This window comes from Pyrgilauda ruficollis, unplaced genomic scaffold, assembly GCF_017590135.1.
Source record: "Pyrgilauda ruficollis isolate IOZ18807 unplaced genomic scaffold, ASM1759013v1 scaffold126, whole genome shotgun sequence".
NCBI classification, from domain to species: domain Eukaryota; kingdom Metazoa; phylum Chordata; class Aves; order Passeriformes; family Passeridae; genus Pyrgilauda; species Pyrgilauda ruficollis.
In genome coordinates this window covers 154,468-167,570 of record NW_024510988.1, presented here as the reverse complement: position 1 = coordinate 167,570, position 13,103 = coordinate 154,468, and the positions used below count along the sequence as shown (strand labels likewise).

The 13,103-nt window shown below is 48.2% G+C and overlaps 1 protein-coding gene across 2 annotated transcripts in view; it reads left to right on the top strand.

Annotated features, from left to right (window-relative positions):
• HYOU1 (hypoxia up-regulated 1) overlaps nt 1-12,966 on the top strand; it is a 13,400-nt gene extending 434 nt beyond the window's left edge. The window contains exons 2-24 of one of the 2 annotated variants that reach the window (XM_041458179.1): nt 151-244; nt 1,028-1,106; nt 1,337-1,491; nt 1,586-1,662; nt 2,539-2,720; nt 3,281-3,396; nt 4,161-4,344; nt 4,752-4,886; nt 5,775-5,857; nt 5,956-6,088; nt 6,374-6,561; nt 6,771-6,909; nt 7,012-7,072; nt 7,384-7,466; nt 7,616-7,804; nt 7,959-8,155; nt 8,325-8,412; nt 8,922-9,044; nt 9,372-9,505; nt 9,806-9,890; nt 10,342-10,594; nt 11,407-11,490; nt 11,977-12,966. In XM_041458179.1, coding sequence (XP_041314113.1) covers nt 151-244; nt 1,028-1,106; nt 1,337-1,491; nt 1,586-1,662; nt 2,539-2,720; nt 3,281-3,396; nt 4,161-4,344; nt 4,752-4,886; nt 5,775-5,857; nt 5,956-6,088; nt 6,374-6,561; nt 6,771-6,909; nt 7,012-7,072; nt 7,384-7,466; nt 7,616-7,804; nt 7,959-8,155; nt 8,325-8,412; nt 8,922-9,044; nt 9,372-9,505; nt 9,806-9,890; nt 10,342-10,594; nt 11,407-11,490; nt 11,977-12,035 — 2,921 coding nt within the window. In that variant the 3' untranslated portion in view covers nt 12,036-12,966. Of the gene's footprint in view, nt 1-150; nt 245-1,027; nt 1,107-1,336; nt 1,492-1,585; nt 1,663-2,538; nt 2,721-3,280; nt 3,397-4,160; nt 4,345-4,751; nt 4,887-5,774; nt 5,858-5,955; nt 6,089-6,373; nt 6,562-6,770; nt 6,910-7,011; nt 7,073-7,383; nt 7,467-7,615; nt 7,805-7,958; nt 8,156-8,324; nt 8,413-8,921; nt 9,045-9,371; nt 9,506-9,805; nt 9,891-10,286; nt 10,595-11,406; nt 11,491-11,976 lie in introns of those variants that run through there. The other variant, XM_041458180.1, reaches the window with a different exon arrangement.
• Nucleotides 12,967-13,103: the final 137 nt, after the last annotated feature.

Below are 13,103 nucleotides of genomic sequence, written 5' to 3'. Positions count from 1 at the left end.
CCCTGCCTGGGCCGCGACGCCGGCGGGGCGGGCGCGGGGCGGCGGGAGGAGCGGCCGGTGCTTGGGGGCCTCCCTAGCGCCCTGTCCGGGCCCGTGCGGGTCTCGGCCGCCCACGCCAGGAGCAGGCTCTCACCGAGGGTTTGTCTACAGAGCCGGTGGCGGTGATGTCGGTGGACGTGGGCAGCGAGTCGATGAAGATCGCCATCGTGAAGCCTGGAGTGCCCATGGAGATCGTCCTGAACAAGTGAGCGGCCGCGGGAGGGTCCGGGGGTCCGGCCTGGCCTGCGCGGCTGCAGCCCCCACCAGCGGGCGGACAGCGAGGCCGGCTGGGGCTCGGCCGTCCTGCTGCTCCGGTGCCCGAGGAAGGCTCCATCCTCCCACGCAGGCTTGTGACTCAGTCTTGCCCCGGGTGGGCATCCTCCAGGGCAGCTTAACTCACCTTTAAGGTGTTCGAGTGCGCTCTGGGTACCTTTCCAGCCTGTGCCAAAAGCCCACGTGGTTAAGGACACGTTGTGGTGCCAGCCCAAAAGGGCACCCAGTCCCCTGATTCGTAGTTCCCCTAAGGGAGCCCAGAGCCAGGTTTGTTTTGCTGCAGCTGTTCAAAGCTTGCACTTGTAACACTGGTAAATCTCTTGTATTCAGCTGCTGCTGCAGCCCCTCCTCAAGCCACTGAGTGAAGAATCTGCAGGTGAGAGCGGACATATGATTAGGAATGCCCTCGGTTTCTGGGAGTCTGCAGATAACAAGGAGATTTCTCACCCACCTCCCTGAAATTTAGCAGTCCTAGATAGAATAAGGGAGCTGTCTTACCTTGCTTATGGGTGGAGGAAAGCAAAAAATAGTCTCATCAAAGCACTGAAGAGGTGGGAGGGGGGGTTGTCTGGTAGCCCCTCAGCTGAGCAGAGGCTGGCCCCCCTCTCCAAGCACCTTCCCTTAGTCCTTCTGGAATGAGAACAAGCTCAGTCTTCACTGGAGGCTGGAATGTTCACCTGTTTCCACTGGTTTATTCCTCCCTCTCTGTTCGCAGGGAGTCACGAAGGAAAACACCCGTGGCCGTTTCCTTGAAGGAGAACGAGCGTCTCTTTGGTGATGGCGCGCTGGGGATGGTAAGAATTCCTGTTGGCAGAACACGTGCATCCCGCCTTGTGACAAACGTCTGAGCCAGTGTTTTATCGTTGTCCTGCTCATCTCCTTGATGTGTTGCTGCCTCTGTGTAGTGGCTGTGTGCTCCTGCTCCCATAGCAAGAGTTGTTCCCCACATAGTCTGGGAGGGATTGGTTTGGCAGCAGCGCAGCTGAAGGAATGCAAGTGGGTGATGTGGTTTTTTTTCCTGCAGTCCATAAGGACGCCCAAGGTGGCATTCCGATACTTCCAGGATCTGCTGGGTAAGCGGATCGATAACCCCCACGTGGCGCTGTACCAGTCCCGCTTCCCGGAGCACGAGCTGGTGAAGGATGAGATGAGACAGACTGTTATCTTCAAGTTGTCCCCGTAAGTGGGTGCTTTTAGGGTCTTTGTGGGGTGGACGTCAGCTACCAGGCTTCTGCACTCTCTGTTGATGCCATCGTTTTCTTTCCCATTGCAGAACGATATGGTATTCTCCCGAGGAGATGCTGGGGATGGTCCTGAACTATTCACGTGGTCTGGCTGAGGAATTTGCAGGTTGGAAGGATTTGGCTTTTTCTTGTCTACATGTGTATGTGTTCGTACACTATAGGATTTGAGTAAAGACCAAAAGTGTTCAGGAACCCAAGGTTTTTGGAAACAGGATTTTGGTTCTCTCTACCTGTAGGCTGTAAGCAAGACTTAGAAGCTATCCAGTTATCTTTTGTTTCTAATATGATGCACGTTTGGGATCTTGGGGGCAGACACTCCGTTTATCACCTAGCTCGCAATGAAGGAGCCTTACAGGCAGTGTGTGGAGAAGAGTGTTTTCTTTATCAAGTGTGTGATCAGAGTGGAGGCACATGGGATGTGGCTGCAGGGAAGGGTAGAAATGGCTCTGTGAAGGCTGTGCTGTACCTGTTCTGGATGGAAACTTGCTGTTTGAGCTGAACTAAAAGAGCGAAAATGGCCTTTTGCTGTGAGACTTGCTAACAGAGGAGGCTGTCATGCATGCTTCATGCTGAGTTGCTAATGAAATACCATAGTAATGAAAAGTAGATAAATTACTAGGAGGCTTTATCATGTGGTCAGTGACACTACAGCCAGTCCAAAGACTGGGGAGTGACTGATTCAGTGGCGGTGTAAGGCTCCATGAAAATAGTATTTGTTGGAATGGAAGGTACCCAGAGCATTTGAGAGTATCCTGACACATGAAAGAGTGGTCAGTAGACTTGTTCCTTAGTGTGAATATGCCAGGTCTGCTTGGTTTCAGCAGGATACAGAGATTTGTCCCTAGGGATCCTGGCTACTGCTGCAGGGTTGCATTCTGTGTGAGTCTTCACCTTGTGTCCTGTGGGTTTGCTGCTGTCACTCCATCTCAACAAGTCCTTGCATGTGGCTACACTGATGCAGAGTTCCCTGCAACTGTTTCAGAGCAGCCCATCAAAGATGCAGTGATCACAGTTCCTGCCTACTTCAACCAGGCAGAGAGGAGAGCAGTTCTGCACGCCGCCCGCATGGCTGACCTCAAGGTGCTGCAGCTGATCAACGACAACACGGCTGTAGCATTGAACTACGGGGTTTTCAGGAGGAAAGACATCAATGCCACGGCACAGGTAGGTGCATTTGAGAGATGCAGAGTCCTGCCAAGTTGCCTGCGTGCAGGGGAGAAAGTGCTGCAGAAGAAATCCAAAGAACTTGAAGTAGAGTCTGCGGGTCAAGCAGTCCCCTCTGTTTTCATGTGTTTGTCAACAAGACAAAGAGATTAAATGCTGTGTGCATGTATGGTGAAGCCTGAAAGCTGCTGAGTGAAGGCATGTCCTGGGAGTTCCCATTTTGTAAACCTGTTCCTTGCCCATCAGCTGGGGAAAATAACAGCAGTGATTATTTGAAGTATTGGAACACCGACTCAGAAGAACTTGATTTACCTGAGGCTGAAGAAAGAACAAAACTTTGTGTTTTGAACTGTGAAATAGATTAGAAGTTTTCTTGTCTCCTTCTGTCAGACATGACTCTGAACATCACCCGTGTTTGGTCAAAATACGAGTCCTGCCCTTAGGGTATAAAGTCAGTCCAGGGAGTAGGTAGTTGGGGCCTGTATCACATGAAAGGTTCTTTACTTATTCGTGGGGGGATGCCCAGGTTTCTGCTTCACTGTCCCAACTTTTCTTTTCAGAATATCATGTTTTACGACATGGGAGCAGGAAGCACTGTTTGTACTATTGTTACTTATCAGACAGTGAAAACTAAGGACTCAGGAACCCAGCCTCAGTTGCAGATCCAAGGCATTGGGTAAGAATTCCACACGAGTTGCACAAATCCCACAGGTCTCAGGAAAGAAAACATTTGTTTCACAATCTTCATCATGTAGAATTTTGCAGTGAGGCTTCAGTACAGTAATTTGGGTGGCTGAGGGGGAAACATTTGGAGCAAGAAGGCTCAAGCTGGGAATAATTTTGATATTGCTGTCTTTTGCAGAAGGTAGCTGAGAACTTCCAGGAGCCTAGGAGGGAACCAGTGTACTTAGTTTGCTTTAAGCTTTCCTTTGATAGCCTCAAGCCATGTAAACCTAGTCCATTGCATGTAATCTTTTAAGTGTATCAGTTGGAAAAAGAGGAATACACTTCTAGAGAGGAATGAAAATGCTGTGGACTTAATGCATTGCCAAATAAGGAGGAGGGTGCTGTGCATACCCAGCCCAGCAATTTTAACTCCAAAACATTTATATTGCTGCTTTCAAGAAGATACCTGGGGCCTGATACAGTTGTCCATTGGCTTCTCCACTGTTTTACACGCTTGGCAATAAAGCATCTACCTAAAATATAATGAAATTTCCTCTTGAAATGCTGTTGTGGTGGTGAATGTCTTATTTCTATCTTTCTTTCATTATAATGTGTTGTTTTGGGGACAACCTTTGTTCTTTCACAGTCATTACAGCTGATAATACTGCGGCTATTTTTGACCACTTGCTGCTCTGCATATTTGTGAAATAATACATGAAATTTGCATTTCAATTTGGTTTCGGTTATTACGCCTCTGTTCATTCTTTTGCTCAGGTTTGACCGTACTCTTGGAGGTTTAGAGATGGAGCTTCGTCTCCGGGACTACTTGGCCAAGCTCTTTAATGAGCAGCACCCTTCCAAAGACGTCCGGAAGAATCCTCGGGCCATGGCCAAGCTGCTGAAGGAGGCCAACCGCCTGAAAACCGTGCTGAGTGCCAACGCCGACCACATGGCACAGGTCTGACCTTCTGCTGGGGGCTGCTGCGTGCCTGGGCTGAGTGCGGGGTGGCTTGAGGACTGGTGTAAGGGAACACTGTCCCTCTGCAGCGCAGCCCTGCTGAGGAGCATCGCTCCCGGTGACCCCCTCAGCCTGTGCCCGCTTGGTAGCACCGGTGATTGAGTGGATTGAAGAAGAGTTGTTCGTGTCAAGTATGTTAAATAAACTTTCACTGAGAGAAGCTGTCTGTTACACCCATGTTCCATCCTCTCATCACCTTAGCAATGGTAGGGTTCAGATGAGTGTGGTCAGGTCTGTTGTGTGTTACAAAAGTCAGAACTTTTTGCACACTGGATAAGGATTTTGCTTAGAAAATGCTCCACAATTAATTTAATTCTGACTGGGTTTTTTTTTTTTTTTCTGGACAGATTGAGGGACTACTGGATGACGTAGACTTCAAAGCCAAGGTCTCAAGACAAGAATTTGAGGATTTGTGCTCTGACTTGTTCAAGCGTGTCCCAGGACCCGTGCAGCAGGCTCTGAGTAGTGCAGAGATGAACATGGTGTGTTTAAGAAAGTGCATTACCAAACCTGAAGCTAGTGTGTGTGGAGCTGCTGCCACATCATGATTGAGGCATCAGTGGTTGTGTTACCAGGACTGTTAGGAGGTAGATGCCTGCTATTGTGACAGTGATGTTGGTGCTACAGAGAGTGTGCCTGCTGCAGTGTCAAGCAGGAGTGTGTCACACTTGCCCTGCACTATTCCCCAGAAATTAGGACTTGGAGGAGGGGCTTCTTTGTCTTAAAACACTTTACTCCTGTGCTGTGAGTTTGAAATAATGGTGTTTCCTCTTTTTGTCTTGGATACTGGTTCTGGTCTCACTCCTGAAGTTTTAACTGAGTCTGGATACAGAATTATGGACGTTTGGGCTTCTCCTTTGCACACTCCCTAAAGGGAGCCCTGTTGTGGGCTGCAGTTGGACCAAACCTGAGGCAGTCCTTTGGAGGGAGTCACTGTGGGTTAAATGCTCACTTTGCAGGATGCCACAACTCTTGAGCAGCTTTGGGCTCTGATGTTCAATGCAAGACACTGAGTTACCTCTTAAAGGCTGGATTTCTGTCTGTTCAGATCCAGCTGGCTCTTGGTGTCCCTGTCTCCTGTGGCATTGAACTCGTTTGTGTAATTTTGAATCAAGCCCCATGTTTCAGGTGGCTTGAAGCCACAGTCACATTGTCACTGTTGGGCAGACCTGTCCCCAGGCTGTTGGCATGGCTGATGTCTGTCTGAGAGCTGCTGGGTGTTGGCCTGCACGGGAACAGCAGAGTGTAGTGTGGGTGTTCTTGGAGCACCATGGCAGCCCGTGGTGACCGGGGAAGGAGAGTAAGGAAGCCCTGGATTTAGCTTTCCAAAATTGCTTTCTTAAGACAAGGTGACTGTTTCCAATCCCTAGGATGGAATTGACCAGGTGATTCTAGTTGGCGGTGCCACACGGGTCCCCAAAGTGCAGGAGGTTTTGCTGAAAGCTGTGGGCAAGTGAGTATGTGAGGCCCCCTTCTAGTCTGTCTCCCATTGACAAGCTGCTGTGTATGCAGAGGCTGCAAACTTCATGTCTGTTGCTTTTTGCTTTGTAGAGAAGAACTGGGCAAGAATATCAATGCTGATGAGGCTGCTGCTATGGGTGCAGTCTACCAGGCAGCTGCTCTAAGCAAAGCCTTTAAGGTGAAGCCCTTCATTGTTCGGGATGCTGCTGTGTTTCCTATCCAGGTAACCTTTGGTTTTCCTTCTCTTGTGCAAGGTATGGGGCTGTGATGGGAGAAGCTATCCAGGTTGGAACCTCTGGAGATCTTTCTGCCAATCTAATAAAGAAAGCAGAAGGAAGTCTTCTTTATAACAGAAGTGCAGTATCCAAGGGGCCAGGCATATGCAAATATCAGTTGAGGAATATTTTCTTGCCCCCCACCTTTTGCGTGTGGCGGAGCAGCTGAACACTGCTGATGTTAGATGCCGTAGTTTGCAATTGCTGAATCTTATTTTCTGTTTGTGGTGCAGGTGGAGTTTACTCGTGAAGTTGAGGAGGATGATAAGTCCAGGAGTTTAAAGCACAACAAGAGGATTTTGTTCCAGCGCATGGCGCCCTATCCCCAGCGCAAAGTAATCACTTTCAACCGCTACACAGATGACTTTGAGTTCTATGTCAACTATGGAGACCTGACATTCCTGAACCAGGATGACCTGCGGTGAGTTGAGCCCAGCAGCTCTGTGGCAGTGCATATTGCCAGTGTGTCTGACTGGCACAGCTGTTCTCTGAGCTGCATGTCCTTTAATCCTGCCAGCTCCTGCTTTTTGCAGTTGCCCGTCTCCACCAGCATGAGCAAGAGCAGGGATTGGCTGGTCTGCACCACTATTATCCTGACTTGTCTCTCTGCTTTTGTCTCTGTGTCATCAGAGTTTTTGGTTCCCTCAATCTCACTACCGTGAGGCTAAAGGGAGTTGGGGACAGTTTCAAGAAGCACTCAGACTATGAATCCAAAGGCATCAAAGCACACTTCAACATGGATGAGAGTGGTGTACTGAGTCTTGACCGGGTAAGCACCACCCATTGGGATGGTTGTCAGCTGATGTATTTTTCAGTTCTGTCCCTCTCTCTGGTCCCTGCTTAAAACTGATTCTGAGCTTCTGTTTCCAAGGTGGAGTCGGTGTTTGAGACCTTGGTGGAAGACAAGGTGGAGGAGGAGTCAACACTGACAAGTAAATGTGGAGCTTTGATATGCATACTGACAGTTTTGTTACCTGTAGTGGCTGAGATAACTACAGGCGTTGTGTTTCTTTGGGTTTGGGGTGTGGAAGTTACACAGTCTGACTGTATGTGTGGCTGTCTGTGCACACAAGGACACTGAGGGAGGCTGGAGGAGTGTGACTCTGCAGTGTGTGAAGCTCACCTACACTACCAAGAGAGCCCCTGGGGATCGTTGCAGTTGTGAGGGGAAGGACTGAGAGCTGAATATTACTTTTTTCCTCTGGATATGTAACATTCTGAATTTTTTGTATCCCATCAACAGAACTTGGAAACACTATCTCAAGCCTGTTTGGGGGTGGTGGCTCTACGTTGGAGACCGGAGAGAACCTGACAGACTCAGTTCAGGTGAGACCCAGGGTGACTGCTGCTGGAAGGAAGCCCTTTTGTCTTGCTGTGGCAGTTATGTGGAATTACCTGTTCTGTGAAACATTGCATGGAATTTCCACATTTAAAACACAGCTTTGCTTTTCCCTTTACTTGCTTGTGATGACCAGGAAGAGGAAGAGAGCCTAGCAGAAACAGGTAAAGAAGAGCAGGGGGAGAAACAAGACCAGAAAAGCCATACTGTAGATGCTGATGAAGAGCATGGACAAGAGAAACAGCAGTCTTCAGGACAAGCAGAGACTGCCTCTCCAAAAGCAGAGTCAGAGAGAAAGGAAGAAGGCGAGAAATCAGAGCCTCAGGTGAGCATCAGATTGAAGGAATGGGAGTGGTTTTAGTACCCAAGAAATGACATTTCTAGTGGAATTCTCCCTTTTTCGAAGTGCCCTGCCTTTGAAAAAAGTTGCAGAATCTGAAAATCTGTTCCCTTGCTTGAGAACATACTTTGTGTTACAGGGTCCCAAAGAAAATAAGGAAACTACAAAAGAGGAAGAACTGTCCAAAAGTTCCAGTGACAGCACAGCTACCAAAACAGAGGACGAGAAAATCAAAGCACCCAAGAAGCAGAAGCTTGTCCATGAGATCACCATGGAGCTGGATGTAAATGATGTGCCTGACCTGCAAGAAGATGAGCTGAAGAGCTCCATGAAAAAGTAGGTTTGAAATGGCTCTGCAAAGTTAAAACTCTAGATAAAGGAAGGGAATTGCTTTGGGATGGTGATGGCTCACATAGAGCACTGCTGACCTCCGAAGGTGTGTGTGATGTGCTGCTCAACCAAGGGCACTTGCTACCTTTTGATTTTTGTTCTCTTTGCATGTTAGACTTCAAGACTTGACAATCAGGGATCTAGAGAAACAGGAAAGAGAAAAATCAGCCAACAGCTTGGAGTCATTCATCTTTGAGACCCAGGTAAGAGAAGGGATATAATGAAATGAGAATTCCAGGAGAGCAGTAGAAGTGTTTTGCACAGCTTTTGGCTGATCTGAGTGCAGCGGAGTTGTTTGAACTGGAGGAAGCTGTTTTGAAGAGCCCAGGTTTTGTCTTTCAGTCACTTTTTCTAATGCTATTAGGCTTCCCAGGCCCATGTTTCCTCAATACAAAATGAAGCTTCTCTTCAGCATGTTTAACACATTGAGCAATTGCCCCCAGAGTGTAAAGAAGCTCCAGCTTCTCAGGAACTGTTGTGCAGAAGAGGCAACTAGTGTGAAGTGTGAGTGAAATAATGATTGTTGCAGCATTGCCATCATGGGATGTGGGTGTGTCTGTACCTGGTGTGTCACCTGTGCTCCTGGCAGTGCTAGCAGCAGAGCTCACATTTGGGAGGGTGCAGGCAGCAGCCCAGCCCAGTTTCAAGTGAGTGCTCTTGTTTTATGGTTCCAGGCTCAGTGGTGTTTGACCAGTGCTTGCTGTTTTTTTAGGACAAGCTTTACCAAGAGGAGTATCAGTTTGTCTCAACAGAGGAGCAGAGAGAAGAAATTTCCAAAAAGCTTAGTGAGGCTTCCAGTTGGATGGAGGAGGAGGGCTATGCAGCTGCAACAAAGGTATTGCTGTGTGCAGTCAGGACACCAGTCAGCTGTCACTGGCATGGAGGTGGCCACAGAGGCTGACAGAGCCTTTGTAATCTGGTTCTTGGGAGTTTCTTGCTTCCTCAGAACATTATGCACAGAACAAAATAAGTTGTCCCAGCCATTGATATTTCTACAACAGCTTCAGCAGGAACCTGACTGAAAGCTTTGTCATGTGGCTCTTTTCACTGCACTGAAATGGTGTATTTGACAGAGTGAAAAACAAATGCAGTTACAACTTCTGAAGTTACCAGTGTTAGTGATCAAACTAACTGTCTCCTTTCTCCTCTCCTCCATTTTCAGGAGCTGAAAGACAAGCTTTCAGAGCTGAAAAAGCTTTGTAGGAACCTTTTCTTCCGTGTTGAGGAACGGAGAAAGTGGCCAGAACGCCTGGCTGCTCTGGAAAGTCTGCTCAATCACTCCACCATCTTTCTCAGGTAAGGGCAGGCTTTTGGAAAGGAATGTCATGCAATTCTGCTGGTCATGTAGGAGCTGCCAGCAGAATGAGACCAGAGTGAATGTGAAAGTCAGTGGCACTTCCTGAGAAAAGGTGAGCAGAGCCTTGCTCCCCCATGTCCTGTTCTGCAGGACCTGTGAGCAGCCCCTTGTCCAAAATGGGGGGCAGGAAGGGTCCAGCATGGTTGTTGTGATGTTTTTGTATTACTGGAGCTTTAACCACTGAGTTTCCAGAGTGCAGTCTGCTTGGCTTAACAAAAATAAGCTTTCTTATCTACAAGGGGAGCCCGAATGATTCCAGAGTCTGACCAGATATTCACAGAAGTGGAACTGAGTACACTGGAAAAAGCCATCAATGAAACAACGGTACTGAAGGAGGGAGTGATGCTGGAGGAGGGTGGGGTGGTGTTTGGGCTATGACCTGTACCTTCACTCAAGGTCATGGAGTAGAATGTGCATGTTTTGTTTTCGTGCCACCAGCAAACCTTTTGTGTGTTTCAGTGTTTCCTAATGCCCAGCCTGACCCCGTTGTGTCTGGGGGGACTGGTGGTTCCCGTGTTGCATGAGGAATCATCTCCAGGGTGGGGGTGGAGCCCAGTGATCTGACTGCACTCGGTTTTTAAAGGCAGGCACTGGGTTTTGTTTCTGTTTTTCGTGGGTCTGGGTAACTGAGAGGTTGGTAGAAATGTAGCAGAGAGGAGAGCTGTCCTGAGTAAAGCAGAACAGCCAGGGGCAGTGACTTTGAGATACTGTGATATACAGAAGTTCCTGGAACCCAGAAGCATTCCAAAAGCACCTCTTCCCTCGCGTCCCACAGATCTGGAAAAATGAGACACTGGCTGAACAGAACAAGCTTACTCCTACTGAGAAACCTGTGCTGCTCTCTAAAGATATAGAGTTCAAGATAGCAGCCCTGGACAGGGAAGTGCAGTATCTCCTGAATAAAGCCAAGTTTGCAAAACCCAAACCCAAAAGGGAGAAGAATGCCACAAAAACTGATTCAGGCAAGAATGCTACAGCAGCCCCTGAGACTGAGAATACTATCCCTCCCACGGAGGGGAAACAAGAAGGTAAGTAGCAGGCTTGGAGCATGTATGTAACTCCCTATTATATAATTACCACATGTAATACATGGTGTTTCTCTTGATTGAAGGGAGGACAGTAGTTAACTGTGAGATTAGGGGAGTTTGCTCTTAATTTTCAAAGACAGCTGCGAAAAATCTATATATTGCAGTGTCCTTCACCCCCCACCATTTGTTTGGGTTTTTTGTGAAGAAACAGAAACTATTTATAAATTTTCCAGGATAGTCAGTACCTGTCTTGCTGCCTTGTTGACTTCTAGGAAAGATAAGCCATTGACTGCACTTGAGTTTAGCGAGCTGAATACTCAAAGTCCTGTCCTAGATCAGTGAGTAGAATGAATTGTTGATGAGAAAGGTTTGTGGCCTAGATGGTCCCCAGGAAAAAAAAAATCTCTTGGAGCACTGGGACTTAGTTTTTTGAACTTTCTAAGATCCTCAGGTCTCAAGTGCCCTGGTCCTTTTAAATCTGGGTGCTGTTTGTCAGCATTCCTGCTGGTTCCTCTGGTCTGAGCAAGGATCTTGCTCCTAGTCACAGCTCCAAAGGTCATCTGCCTGTGCAACCAGTCAGTCTCCAGGGCTTCTGGGGACATAAAGCTTGGCACTCAGAGGGGAATAGGGAGCAGTTTTGTGGTGCTTCTCTTGAGTGTTGTAGAGTGAGCCGCTGTGAGAGTGAGCTATTACTGTCCTGCTGAGGCAACACAGCTGGCTGGTTTAACCTCACCTTTACTCACCTCATCTCTTTGCACCTTGTTTCCTGTGTGTTCTCCCTTGACTTTTGTTTCTTTCTGCTTTGAACATAGACAAACCAGAGGATATTGATCCAGCCAAGGAACCTCCTACAGCTGAGAAAGCAGCAATAGATGATAAGCCTGGATCAGACTCGGGTGGGTAAACGTTTTGCTAACAATCTGGAACTTGCTGCAAGTGCAGGGTGTCTGGGGGCTCCTTTGCAGATTTTTAGCTGTAAGAGGTAATATGATGGTAGAACTCCTGACTGCTCATCCATTGTTAATTCTGCAAACAGGAAGACAAATCATGGTTCTTTGCTGTTCCTGTATTTTTGTTGTTCAGAGTGGAATTCTTTATGCACCAGTGCTGCTTTGTGCCCGGTCCCTGCAGTTTGCAGCCAGTCCCATGAGACTGGCTCTGCTTAGAGCTGCTGTGCTGCTCCTGCTGGCAGGGCAGCACTGTGAACAGGGCCAGGGGGTTCATGGCTTCAGCTCCATGGAGCTGAGTGTCAACCCCCAAAACCTCTGTACCATGGGACTGCTTTTCTGTGGCAAATTTTGCAAATGTCAGAGACTCTCAGTACTGCTTTGCATGCTGTGAAAATGACTGCAATGTGAAACTGAGTTTGCTTCATTACACAGGGTCCAAAAAAGAGAAGGCAGAAGCTGGAGGAGAAAGCAGGAAAAACGATGAATTGTAACACCCTGAAATTCTACGAGTGTCAGCATCTATTTATTTCATAGTTACTTTCTTGTTTTTCTTATGGACCTGGTTAGTCATGATGTAAATGGAACACAATGACAGCACAATGGGATAGAGATGTAAATTTATTTTTTTGTTCTTTCTGCGGATTTTGCCTCTACTAACTTAGTGAATTGGTTTTTTGTTTTTCTTTTATTATGTGGGGCAGACTGCCCACCAAGAATTGTCTTTGTTTCAGTACAGAGGTCACCAAAGTGATTTTCCTATGGGGAGAAAGCAGTACAGAAACATCTTAAGGTGTAGGAAGTAACCTGGAACATAAACTCTGTGCCCCACCTCTTGTGAAGATGATTGCAGAAGGATGTAGACCTGAAATGCTGTTGTCTTTGCATATGAGACCCTGACTTAGAGCAAATGTGTGATTTCAGCTGGTGGGAGTGTATTAGTACTTGGATTCCTGGGAAGGTGGAACAAAATTGGGAAGGCAGATGATCTGTGCTTTGAGATATGGCGGTATCTGTTTTCAATAGGCTGTTTGTTAAAACTGTCTGTGCTCTCTAGCAGAGTCTAAGAACCATGAAGTGAGACTTGACAAAAAGATTCTGTCATAGTTTTCAAAGTTCAGAAAAGGCAACACTGAATGCAGAGGAGAGGGCCGTGTTGGCACATCCTGTAGTCAGTCACAAGGACAGCGATACGGATCAAACAACCAAACCTGGGAAGGCTAATGGCAACTGCCTTCCTCGGTATTTTGTGCACTTGGACCGACTTAATCGTGTGACCTTCCCTGTCCCTGTCCGTGACCTGCTGCCTCCTCAGACCGTCCCTGCTGCTGCCACACACGAGTGGGGTCCGACGGCTGCGAATGTGCATCTGACATTGTTCTCCATTTGGCCTCTTCGGCCAGAAATAAAAGCGACCCTTCCTGACGGGCTGTGCCGAGCGGTGCCGTGTGTGCCGGGAGCGGGGCCGGGTGTGCCGGCAGCGGGGCCGGGAGGGCCGGGAGTGCCGGGAGCGGGGCCGGGAGCGGGCGGGCCGGGAGCGGGGCCGGGAGCGGGGCCGGGGC